Source organism: Trachinotus anak, unplaced genomic scaffold (genome assembly GCF_046630095.1).
Source record: "Trachinotus anak isolate AG129_WGS33_773 ecotype Australia unplaced genomic scaffold, CSIRO_AGI_Tana_v1 ptg000010l, whole genome shotgun sequence".
NCBI classification, from domain to species: Eukaryota; Metazoa; Chordata; class Actinopteri; order Carangiformes; family Carangidae; genus Trachinotus; species Trachinotus anak.
Window position 1 is genome coordinate 7,295,122 of NW_027273861.1, and position 13,005 is coordinate 7,308,126.

Sequence of the window (13,005 nt, forward strand, 5' to 3'; positions counted from 1 at the left end):
CTTTTATGTGTTATTTCTAAGCAGTGAATCAGAACAAACTTGTCTGGCCCAGCAGGAGAGAGCATGGCCATCTTAAGGGAAACACACTGGCCATGAGCTGTGTGAGGGTATTAAAACACAGCCCTGACTTACAATAACACACTCACACTGAGGTAGAATGGCCTTTCACTTCACACACAGAGGGAAGCTCAGATTTTCCCAGTGTACAATCAGCATTTCAATGGTCTTGCTGAAGGCTATTCTTCATCATGCAGCCACATAATGAGAGCTACAAACACTGGCTCATATTTTACATCTAGGCCACAAACCCTGCACTGCAAAATGTAGACCTATAAACATGAAGTAAATTAAATGTAGTGGCTTCAGCCTAGTTTCTGGGGTCGCTGAGCTTTCTGTGAAAGTGTGTGTAACCTCCATTGGGGCACACGATCATATATGCAGCAATTACAACCAGCACATAAACAGATATTGACTGGCGTGATACAGATGTTTCACAGGGAGATGTTGACAAAATAACAAAAACAATTTCAACAACAAGCCTTTTCACAGAAGATATTTTGAGATGTCACTTCAGGAGAATTATTAATGATAGCTCCGTTTCATGTATTCTCTGCAGTCCCAGGGGTCTGTTAATGTGTATGGTGGTTTACTGGTAATGCTCGGCCACTACACTGGAACAGAGCCATTGTTTATGTTATTAATGACATCTGTTAACATGTCTCTCGCTCTCTCGCTCAGTATTAGGGATTGTTGATATGCTCTCTTATCTCAGTCATCTAGAGCAGATAAATAAACTCAGAGTACTGTATTATTATGCTGTAATGCCTTTAGACCTTTAAGTCAACACTAAAGCTAGATAAAACAGTTAAAATAACCATATTCTGTGTATATTTTGCCGAACTAAAGCAGCCTGTATATGCCCATATGCGGTATTACTTGAAAGGTTGATCTCTTTAGTCACTTGACGCTTGCCACAACAGCACATTTGAGTCACTCAGTTTTTTCTCCACTTTCTTCTCCACTGTATATCCATTCTTGATTCAACTTTTTTGTATCTGGAATGATTTTAAAATTATAGCAGGAAGCCAGATAAAAATTGTAAAACATACAAATTCTCTGCTCCTCAATTTCACAGAAGATTTATGGTAGCTCTTTCATGTATACTCTTCAGCGTCTCAGGTCTATGCTGATGCCGGGGGTCGGGGTAAAGCTTGTGAAGCTTTCTGTCATAACTTCAACAAGTACTGACAAGTGCATCCGCCGACATGGTGGCACCTAAACTCACAGATACAACTTATTAACAAAAAAAGTGAAGTGCTGTTTGGTGTTAATTACAGAGGCACCAGTCCATGTCCACCCAGGACACTCGATTTACACTTACAAGTAAGTCACACTCATAAACTGTCAGTATACCAGCTTATTTAGGCCCTGTGACAGAAATCATCCAGGTTTAATTATAGCTACGTCTCGACAAAAAAAAACAAAAAAAAAAACAACACTTTTAGCTGCATTGGTACTTTACTTGAGCATTTCCATTTGGTGAGACTTATACAGTGAAAATATCTCCTCCACTGCTCTTATATATAAGCTCTAATGTAAGTCAAAGCAGAATATGGTTTTACACTCATGTGCTCATAAAATCCAGCAATATGAAGACAATTTAGACCCACGACTTCTACTGGAGCAACAATAATGTGATCCAGTGGAAGGTCCCATTCCTCGTAATCACTGATCAAATACAGTTAATGGAGTATTACCCAGTTGTTGTTGTTGTTGGAGTTGGGTACTTTTTTTCTGCCTCTGTCTATAAATACCCCACATCTAATTTCCCTAGTTTACTGAGTGAGATACAGTATCACTAAAAACCTACTGACCTCCACAGCAACTGTAGGCCTTCATGTCCCCTGTTCTCTCTTTAAACCTTATCCTCACACACATTTACCAACTTAAATCATCTCCATTAGTGGACTAAGCAGCACATTAGTAAAGGCGTTAAACTACAGTGGGTTTATCGTCCACTCATATCTCTGTTAGCACCTTAAAAGTCACTTCTCCTCAGTTTGAGTTAAAGATATCCTTGGCTTGAACACAGCCAGCGCCGCTGCTGAGCTGTTTAGATCATTTGCTCAGGCTACACATCAGCCTCTCGTCTGGCAAAAACATTTTGGTCCACAGGCAATAAACAGAGGACCGATGCGTTAGACACTGGAGAAGTCCCTGGTCCTTTTATGGCTCGCTGGTGTTGTGAGCTGAAATGGAGATCCAGCATCAAAAACAACAGGGCGCAGTGTTGTTTCTTCCAGAAACCTCTGAGGTCGATGAGCTCGACGAAGCCACACTTGGATTAAACGTTAAACGAAGATCTTAAATCCACATTAGCGACCAGGAAAATGTCCAATCCTCGATCATCTTGTGTTTTTGTTCCAGACAATAGCCGGAGCCCTTTGCAAACCAATTAAGAGCTCAACAGAAAGCGTCCAGCACAAGCGACAGCACTGACGAGCTCCGGTAGCTAATGCTGCGACTCACCGTGTGCCGGAGACCAGTAAAGTCGCCTTTCATTACTTAGATGTAATGTCACAACATACACTTGACAACTATGAGTCGTTTTACAAGTTAGTGTTCGCTCCAGTAATTAGACAAAGCCCGAAAAGAAAAACCAGAACATCCTTTACCTTGAAGCGTTGTTAGCCAGCCGCTGCAAACGTCGCCTGCTTCCCATGCACGAAAGTATAGTCCTACTTCTCTGAGAAAAATATCGGTTTTCAAACACTTTACCCGAGTACATGAGCCACACTGCCCAAGAAAGCCTAGCTAGGTTTCCAGCTGAAAGCTAGCCAGCGTGAAGTTAGCCTGCTCCCATTGACTGCTCGGTCCAGCCCATGCAGCCGTATAATACGTGTACACAGAGGTCTGCAGAGCTCAGACAGGCGGCGGCCTACCGACTGTTTACATCGCACTGAGCATGCGCCCCAGCTCCAACCTGGGACCGCACCGCCACCAAGTGTCCACGGTGAGCAACTGCACCCAAAGACCCTTTCATTCATTCAGAAGGAGGGAAGACCTTATTTCTTATTGAAAAAAAAAAAAAAGTGGGAAGAGAACTAAAATAAGATTTCAAATATCACAAACTGGATTAACATTACTTGTGCTGCTCACTTCTTAAGAACAAATAAATAGCTGGCCTGAAAGACTGCTCTAACATTTTTATTATGATAACTGTGACAAAGCCAGTGTGGTATTGAATATTCATGACTAAATACTTGCAATAAGAGTACGTTTTAACAAACACAGTTCGCCTTGTGACTGTCTTTTTTCTCTACTTCTTTGAAGTGGGTCAAGTTCTTGCCGTTCCCAAAGTAGTTGAGTACCACAACATCAAAAGTAGATTTACTGGTTCTGAATATAGGCTGCTAAAAAGTTCCTGTAACGAGAATACTCTCCTCACCTGGAGGGGGCTGTTTGGTGAGTTGTTGGGGTCTTCAAAGAGGCATGGTGCCGTGTCCCATCACTGACATTTATGGCCACAGCACCTTCAGAAGACTTGACACACTGTCTGTCGTCCACTGATTGGACCGACAACCGACCGACCATGGAAGACATGGTGTTTACAAAACAGGAGTCAATAAAAGGGAGACTCTTACACACAGCCAAAATCATCTTATTAATTCTTTGAATAAGTATATGACTAGATATCACCTTTGCGACGCAAAGATATGAACAGGTCAAGTAACAACGTAACAAGCCTTTTTTGTGTTTCAGCCCAGCGCATTAAAGGTGCTTAAGTCAAAGAAAAGAGTCTCAAGCTTCCTGTAGTGTGTGGTGCTTATCTCATCAGTATGTGATACACAGAATGTCTTACCTGAAGTTCATTGCTGAGAGAAAATATACTTCTGGTTGGGGTAGACCGGAGGTTCAAACTCTTTAGACTCACACCTACATGCAGCGCCTTCAGTTGAGGTGTGTTGTCCTTATTGTAGAAACTGGAGATACCGTGAACCGATTTATGAAAACTATATTCTGACGGTAGTCTTCACAAAAACGACCTATAAAATTAAATAAATGCTGTATATGACAAAAAGTCAGTAATCTGCAGTAACTAAGCTAGCTCTCCCTGAGCGAGAGATGTCAATAGAAACCTATGATGAGGTGAAAATTTGACTAAGCTGACTGCCTTGATTCACATACCAAACAGTCATAAAACCTACTCTTCAGGTTTTACACAGGAACAGTGACGCATATCTTTTGTTGGTTGTTAGACACTCCTCTATTCATAGAAGTAGCTGAAAGCAGCTGACGTTGAGGGCTAGACTTGGCAACACCACCATGGTGACTGTAGGCCTCTGAATCTGGTGCACTGTCACGACAACTACATCTCAGTCATCAGATCTATGAACGCACAAATACTTCTCAGTGACGATGTAGTCCGTGAAGAAACAGTTAAGCCTCAAATCAAATAGAGTGAAAATAAATGCAGCAAAATATTACCATGAAGTGTCAGATTGGATTTTTATAAATAATTCCACCTTGATGATTGTGTTACAGTAACTACATGTTGGGGATGATACCAAAGGCTCAAATCATTATGTGGCCTGTGCATCAGATATAAAGTTTACTTTATAATACTCAGATAACTGCTAATCTGCTGGTATTGTTTTCAGCCACACTCATATCCCCAGATGCATCCCACTGTAATCCCAGCTGATTAATGCTTAAATCCATAACTACACAATTCACTTCTATTTTATCTATTTGACATGATGGGTAAAATGTATCTCTATGTGTTTGACAGCATTTCAGGTTCCTCTCATGAGATTTGAAAGGGTTTGAGAGACGCAGAGGTGGTTGATGTTTGTTTTCTTGAGGATATAGCCCTTTACCTGATTTTAAAGGGTGGGTTCACCTAAATGGCAAAAACACTTGCCATTTGTACTACCTAGCCATACTGCAAGCTTTAATCAAAGGTTTCAGATTGCATACTAAGACCTGCCACCACGCTGATACAATAGAGGTGAATAGAATTTCTGACCATCATTGAAATATTACATTAGAAAAACTCAAAACTAAATACTACAGTTTTTCTTCACCAGAAAATGTCTGTGGGTCATCCTGAGCAACAGGGATGAACACCACATATGAAATTTCCATTATCTTCCCTTGTGTCGCAGTGACGTCAGAAAGATTAGTGGTAGATGCTATCCTTAAACATCACCAATGAAACCAGATACCACTATAGTAGGTGGAAGAATTTATTTGTTTTGAATTGCATGAACTGATCTTGGAATGAAAATCACCTAGAACCTAAAAGAACCTAAAACCAAGCTTCATATAGTAGTTGCCCATAAGATTTTGATTTTAGCTTTCAATTGAGTGCAACAATAACTCACACTTTAATTTACTAAAATTAATTTAAACCTGTCTATCCCTCAACAGCATAGTACAGTAAATTCTTTTTTAGGAATTTCCTTTTGACTGATCTAAGATAGTCTGGCTACCAAACTCCTTATTTATCATAGATACCAGAGAGTTCATTTCCTGCAGAAAGTGCAGGAGCTGAAATTCACTGAAAAGCAGCAGAAGGAAACAACAGAAGAAAGTAAGAGGAGGAATGTTACAAGTTATTTGAGGAAAAATAAAATACAAGAAGAAAACACTGTAATGTGACAATATACACTTTGAGATGACACACACATTTTTATTTTTGCCACACTATTAATACCATGGTAAATCTCCCTTAAAGAGCTCCCTGTAGGCCATATTAGGCAAAGCAAAATTAAAAATCAGTGATTGTTTTATGGCAACATTTTTTATATTTATTAATTTAAAAAAAAAATTATATTTATATGTATTGTTATCAGTGTCTGATATCTAATTTGTTGGATTAGTTAGATAACAGACATTCCTCTATAGTTTTTTTTAAAATCAAGAAACAGTTTCTCAACTTAGTTTCCCAAAATGCACTTATTCATTCTAGACCTGTGCTTTTCCTACTCTAACATGTCAAAGTGTCTCCACGATCGTGTTCAACTATTCCTAACTCAAAAAGTACAATTTTTTTCATCATCAAATTTCCTTCAGTTTTACAGAAGGAGGCTTTGAGATCTTTTATACATGCGTACACAGTGGGGTAGAAGCATGTTAAAAGTGCATTAATTTTTGTCTTTTCCAAAGAAACAAAAGAAAAATAAATAAATTGAAAGTACAATATAAACTCTCTAACTAGGCCAGATATTGAAAAAGCTGAAATAAATGAACTGAATAGTGCTGAGTGTTGAATTTTGCTACGTGAATGATGTTTGAAAGAGAGTAGCCTATATGTTGAGGAGGGGTTGAAAACTTCCTACACATTCTGCCCCCCATTCTCTACATGTGAAAAAAAAGGTAATATTTTTAGAATAATATTAAGGGTATGAATTAAGAAGATCAATACACGCCCTAAGTGAGTGGTTTTTGGGTGCCAAAATAGACACATAATAATAACTGTCATAAATAACGAGGAAACATGGCGTAAGATTGTGAGGCTTGAATCTCAGTTGACCTCGCTCCTGGTTAGAGTGAAGTTATTGTGGCTAGTGGCGGCCCCAGCTCGACAGGGGGCAGAGTGCTAAATCCTCTGCAGCATGGCGTCCCTGCGGCTCATCCTGTGACACGGTATTTACGGCGCATGCGCACGGCGTTCTTCCTTTTTCCAGTGCAGCGGAGTCAAGCCCCAGTCTTTGGCTCCGGGCTCCTTCATAAGGAGACAAAAAGACTGCAAAATGGTTTGTAATTCGTCCCAATATGTGCCTACCTACATACCTAAGACATACATTATGTGTGCTGTGGTGTCAGATGTTTGAAAACATGTTGCTGATGTTCAGATGAAGATAGATTCAGTCCTGCTAATGCTCACCGGGCTCTGCTTAAACGTGGCCTAATGGCCACCCTCACAAACTCACTGCTTCCTGTTGTCTGTAGAAAGCTTTAGTGTTGCTTTTTCCATCAGTGTGCGACCAGTGTGTCCCCAGGTTCACATCCCCTGACTTTCCGTTTTATACAGCTTAATAAGAGCTTGTTTGCCCGCCGTCAACTCTGTGTAGCAGTTGTGCTAACTCCCGTCGTTCAGTCCCTATGGCTCTGCTAGCATGTTAGCCGGTCCAGAGGTGCACTTTTGACAGTGACAGCCCAAACTGCTCACCACACAGCAAAGCAGTAAACTGACGGGGAGCAAGCTTCTGTTGCACTTACGGCCAAGTCCCTGATGATGAGTCGATGCTTGTCCCCCTGCAGGGTTTTGTTAAAGTGGTGAAGAACAAGGCCTACTTCAAGAGGTACCAGGTCAAATTCAGGAGGAGGAGAGGTAAGACACCCTGCGCCCGTCTCTGTCCTCCCACTGCTCAGGCTGCTTTGAGAAGTGTTTGGAAGTAATGGAAGTGTGTTTTCTCTCCAGAGGGAAAGACTGACTTCTTTGCTCGTAAGCGCCTGGTCGTTCAAGATAAGAACAAGTACAACACACCCAAGTACCGGATGATTGTCCGTTTCTCAAACAGGGACATCATCTGCCAGGTGAGCATATGCTGAGATTACTTTTCTCATCTTTTTTTATTTATTTTTTTTTAGTACACAGGAAAATGTTTTATATGTCGTGCAGTTCTATAGTAATCCATTAACATAAATCTGTGCATATATAAATTAATGATAAATAAGCTGGTAATAAATTTCATATAGTCCTTTCTACCTAATATTTTTTTTCAAAATAAACATGCTCAAATCAAGTTGTGGAGACTTTGAGCTTTAGTTAAATCATCTGCAAATTAACATAGATCTGAGCTGCTTTAGGAATGTATATAAGCCATGTTGTCTCTTGTAGATCAATATCATTAATCAATATTTTTACAGTCCATGTCAGCAGTCAGAGAGATGAATGTGCGTTAAACTCATGATTACTTTGGGATTGCCTTGCAGATCGCCTATGCCAAGATTGAGGGTGATATGATCGTGTGTGCTGCCTACTCACATGAGCTGCCAAAATACGGGGTCTCCGTGGGCTTGACAAACTACGCAGCAGCCTACTGCACTGGTCTGCTGCTGGCCCGCAGAGTACGTATACGTCTGGTCTGATCTTAGTGCCCTGAGTGTGAAGAGATTCAAAGTCAATGATGAATTATTTATTTATTAAACCTTTTTTAAGATGAGTTCTGAAATTGGGTCATTGTGAAATGAAATAATAAGCCACACTAAAAAAATTTAGTTTGCTCAGGTAAACGTGTGGAAACCTGAATAATAGTTGGCTACTGAACCAGATGTTGAACTTTTTTTTTTGTCCTCAGCTGCTGAACAAGTTTGGCCTGGATAAGGTGTACGACGGCCAGGTGGAGGTGACAGGTGACGAATTTAACGTGGAGAGCATTGACGGTCAGCCAGGCGCTTTCACCTGCTACCTGGATGCTGGGCTTGCTAGAACCACCACAGGCAACAAGGTGTTCGGTGCTCTGAAGGGGGCTGTGGATGGAGGCCTGTCCATCCCACACAGGTAATGTCCCACTTCTGCTCTCAGACATGTCAGGATGGAAAGTGCTTTGCTTGGCAATGCAGACTATGTCGGGAAAATGTGTTTTCACTGCATATTGAGTTTTGTGTCATAGGCGAGGAATGATGCAGTCTTAAATGAAACTTGTGTTAAAAGAAACACAAACGATAGTTTTTATTGAATATCATTTGCGAAGTTGAAACTTGAAATTTCAAGGTGTTTTGTCAGATACTTAAACTACAATAGGTGTCAGCTTGTCTATCAACAGCTGATTTTTTTTTTTGCATGAAACGTTTTAAGAAATCACATGAATTAGCAGAGATTGGGTTTGATCAGTAGCTAAAACCTCGTTAAAACAAAGCCACATGAGTCACAACCACAACGGTCCTATCTGGATGCCGTAAACGTGTGTTGTGTCCCCCCCCCCGAGCAGGGTTGACCAGGAAATGCATGTCTGACACTGCCTACTTTGGCTGAACAGGCGTTGCTATTAGGAATGGAAACAGTTAGTTCTCATGTTTAAAAGCACAGAAAGGGTTTCATCAGCTCCTACATCCTGTCGGTGTCTTCAGGCGTCAGGTAGCAGAGGAGATTAATCAGATGAAAACATACTAAGCTCACGTTTGCCACAGGTACTGTTGTTGCCTGTATGTGCACACAGTGAATAAAATGAATGAATCTTGTGCTTCACAACACTCACATGTCACACACAGATCGATTTGTATACTAGCAGGACTAAAACAGTCAAAACTTAAATCTGAGGATGTGTGGTCTAAAATGGTGGGTGGGGGGGTGTCACTTGAACATGATTTGATCCTGTTTTATTAATGAACTGAAAGCTTGTTTGGCTACAGAAGACCCATTAAGATGGTTCAGTTTCCAGTAGTTCTGCCTATAAAACGTGATGTGTACCTGGGTGAAGCGGCAGTTCAGTGGATTTGCCTGACCACAAGTGGGGGGGCGGCGGGGGGGGTTTCCACATGGTCACTGTTTGTATTTGGGTCCTGGCAGATTTTAAATGATGTCTGTACAGCTTGTTTGCATTCATGAGACAGTGAGGTGGAAGTAGCAGCTGGATGACCGACTCCCTGCTTAACCTCCTGCCATTCCCATACACTGACATCCAGTCACAGTTCAGAGGGAATACAAATGAGAAAGTAAAACATAATAGATACACAGTGTGAATGCAACAAGCACGGTAATGTTACCTGGTAACATATTTACAGATCATTTTTAATGGCAGATGTGGAAATGAAAGTGTTATATACTGAAACGTCAGCCCATCAGAAGAGTAATTGTACACGTAGTGATGTGTTCATTGAGTTTAAGTCTTGACACAATGTCTAGAGGTCGCACGTGGTGATTTTTGGATATTGTCTTAATGTTTTCTTAAGATTTACCCCTTTGTGTACATCTTTTTTTCTTCTTTTCCTCCCAGCACTAAGCGCTTCCCTGGGTATGATACAGAGAGCAAGGAGTTCAACGCTGAAGTCCATCGCAAGCACATCATGGGCATCAACGTGTCAGAGTACATGAGCTACCTGATGGAGGAGGATGAGGACGCTTACAAGAAGCAGTTCTCCCGCTTCATCAAGAATGGAGTCGCCCCTGATTCGGCAAGTCCTTTATGTGTTATTTATTATATGATGTACTTTAACAGTACTCTAATCGCTTCTTTAAGAGAAAAAAAAAAGAATTAAAAGCAGACTTCACGTTGCTTTATTTTTTATTTGTACTGTAAATTAACATTCTTGAATAGCAAACTGCAACAGCATTATTATAAACAACTCACTAATGATTAACAGATGTTTGTGTAATTTAGTCAACTCCAGGCTGCTAGCATGCAAAACATACCTGTGGCTCTGCATCTCTCCGTTTCTAGGTGGCGGACTTGTGTTACGTTTTGACAGATCGCTCATGTTTCCGCCCCTAGATGAATAAGACTTGTGGCAACGAGCATAACCACACCTTTTTAACGATTAGTTTTCTCCACCATTGTCACTAATGGCAGGCTTTGTGTGTGTGTTGCACGGTGCTGCCCTGTGTGCCCTCGCTCACAGACTCAGATCTCTTTCCAAGATTGGGTATAGTGCAAAAATGCCTCAGACAAACATCAGATAAAATGTGCAGGTTCCCTTCTATGTAACAGTAATGATTAAGAAATCTAGTACAGAGAGCTTCGTAGTCTGTTGAATATAAGATCTTCAATAATTTAGCACTGGCGCCCATTTAACACTGGGTTTCGATAGCCATCCCTAGTGGGGAGATGGCTTGTGTTCTAGTTGATCTTGTCAGGGCTGTTTACTGAGCTTAGAGTTTCCATTTAGCAGCCAGGACTCATAGAAATTTATAATGCTTGCCCTTCTAGCCCATGAGCTAAGAGCTTTAGCCTATCAAATGAAATTACTCTCATTAGTGGCAAATTTCACATGGCCATTAGTGATTCCTCCTGAGAACGATCTGCAGTGATCATGTCTTTGGGCGGAGAAAGTATTAATCTGAATTAAGTCCAGTAATTGCTTGTGTAGATGATTCCAAAAGAAATTGCTCACATAAACCGGCTTTAATTCTGGTTCTGATTTAATCCTTTCTGAACCTGAGACTGAACATTTAATCCTTTCAGAGGTTGCATTGAAATGCCCACGCAGGCTGTGGTTTCTTTTGTGCAGATGCCTTCAACACAATCAGAACTGACTTATAAGCACAACATGGCATTTTCCTAATTTTGTGAACTAATTGTTTACAAGACCACAGATCAGTCTTAGTAGTCAAAGCCTTATTAGTCACAACATAAAAGGCAGAGCATCTGCCCAAACAGTTTTCCCATCAGCTGGGATTTTGTATGTCGGTGATTTATTGAACTAGAGGCTACAGCTGCTGTCGACACAGGAAAGGAGCAGGGCTGTGTCATCCAGTGTTTCTCAAACCTTTTCAGCCCAAGGACCACTTAACCACTAGAGTACAACTCTCAGACCACCTAACTCCCCAAACATCCCAAAAATGCACAGCTAAAAGTCCAGCCAGCTGAGAGCCGGACTGTGGACTCGTGGCTCATGTAGTATGCACCCTAACCGGTCGGCTACCAGATCGCTTTTACTTGTGACAGTTTTGCTTATTGCCAAAACCCTGCACCTCACATACTGCACGGCAACAAGTGGTGCTATTTATGACACATCAAAATTATCGTACACATACAAACGCTGGCTGGATCATCAGTCTCATTCACAGTGACTACATTACTAGTAAAATGCAACACTTGCCCGTTGTGTCCGAGGTTTCATTGAATTTTCTTTAATCAAATAAATTTTCATAAGCCACAGGTCCATGATCTTGAGCGTGTTTGATAGTTAAGTGGCTGCTGATAACTGGTGAAATTTAGCACAATCCCAGGGCAGCCTGACTCCGAGCTTCATCCACATTTCCTTTCAATCATTTTTGCTGTAGATCGTAAAACAAACTATCAACTGGCGTGGCTGTGCGGGTAGACAGTGTCGAAACAGTCGGCTACCCTGAAGTCCAACAACACTGCATAACAGCCAATTCAAATAACAGTGTTTTGAATTTACCTGAGTTGACTTTATATTGAACAATACTCAATGGTACTCATTAGCAAGGCTCAGTGGTCATTTTCAGACAGTTTGAGTAACACGAAATCTAAAACCTACTTTAACACATGTACTTGCAGACCACCAGGGGACGCATGTGGACCACTCTTTAAGACTGATCAGACTGATAAAAACGATAAAAGGCAAAACAGTGAAGCTCAATGAGATTGTCTCAGATTTCCACTTACTAACCTGCTGCATTTGATCCACGCTTCTGTGTCTGCAAAAAACCAAATGTTTAGTACTTAAAATACTTCTCATTAAAACTGATTTTTAAGTTAGGAATCATGTCCAGTGATGAGGTGAAGTGAAACTTTGGACATGAGTTTGACTGGTTATCCTTCTTTCAGATTGAGGAGATGTACAAAAAGGCTCACGCTGCCATTCGTGAGAACCCAGTCCATGAAAAGAAGCCTCCCAAAGAAGTGAAGAAGAAGAGGTGAGAAATTAAAAATGCTCTTGCAAATTACATTTTTGTTAAGCTTTATAGCAAACATCTGAAGTTGCGGTTGACTGTTTGAACTAGTTTTACACAGCAGTTTGGATGTTTTTACAAAATGCCAAATGCTAATTGTGTGTGTCTCTGTGACCCAGGTGGAACCGTGCCAAGCTGTCTCTGGCCCAGAGGAAAGACCGTGTTGCCCAGAAGAAGGCCAGCTTCCTCCGGGCTCAGGAACAGGAGGCAGCAGAATGAACTGTCAGTCTGCTGGGTTCCTAATGCAAACGTTTGTCCTAATAAATCTTTGGAAATACAGTCAGATCTCTTTTGTACTTGGTCATATTGCACTTCATGTGGGATCTTCGTACAGTGCTAGGATCCTCGTGATCCTTTATTTGGGTTTTTTTTATTTTATTTTGCAGGGTATTTTGATAGCACTTAACTACTCAGTG

At 41.0% G+C, this 13,005-nt stretch overlaps 2 protein-coding genes across 6 annotated transcripts in view; one reads left to right on the forward strand and one right to left on the reverse strand.

Moving 5' to 3' along the window:
* The window catches only part of evi5b (ecotropic viral integration site 5b), a 37,259-nt gene extending 33,082 nt beyond the window's left edge, over window positions 1-4,177 (reverse strand). For 2 of the 4 annotated variants that reach the window (XM_071487261.1, XM_071487259.1), the window contains exon 1: window positions 2,676-2,952. The gene's annotated coding sequence lies outside the window, so the exon portion shown is untranslated. Of the gene's footprint in view, window positions 1-2,675; window positions 2,953-3,862 lie in introns of those variants that run through there. The other 2 variants (XM_071487260.1, XM_071487263.1) reach the window with 2 other exon arrangements.
* A 2,432-nt stretch (window positions 4,178-6,609) lies between these two features.
* Window positions 6,610-12,868, forward strand: LOC139626779 (large ribosomal subunit protein uL18). 2 transcript variants are annotated; one of them, XM_071487273.1, is made up of 8 exons: window positions 6,610-6,761; window positions 7,270-7,339; window positions 7,430-7,545; window positions 7,945-8,079; window positions 8,310-8,512; window positions 9,948-10,125; window positions 12,465-12,553; window positions 12,709-12,868. In XM_071487273.1, the coding sequence occupies exons 1-8, from the start codon at window positions 6,759-6,761 to the stop codon at window positions 12,806-12,808; spliced, it is 894 nt and encodes a 297-aa protein (XP_071343374.1). In that variant the 5' UTR covers window positions 6,610-6,758; the 3' UTR covers window positions 12,809-12,868. The 2 variants fall into 2 exon arrangements, with proteins under 2 accessions (XP_071343374.1, XP_071343373.1); XM_071487272.1 differs by lacking the exon at window positions 6,610-6,761 and having other exon boundaries at window positions 7,237-7,339.
* Window positions 12,869-13,005: the final 137 nt, after the last annotated feature.

Excerpts from the sequence above, each read along its gene's own strand:
- LOC139626779 (XM_071487272.1), top strand. The coding sequence starts at position 7,252 with ATGCTTGTCCCCCTGCAGGGTTTTGTTAAAGTGGTGAAGAACAAGGCC. Across the intron at positions 7,340-7,429 it reads CAAATTCAGGAGGAGGAGAG|AGGGAAAGACTGACTTCTTT; the intron begins GTAAGACACCCT and ends TTTTCTCTCCAG. Across the intron at positions 8,513-9,947 it reads GGCCTGTCCATCCCACACAG|CACTAAGCGCTTCCCTGGGT; the intron begins GTAATGTCCCAC and ends TTTTCCTCCCAG.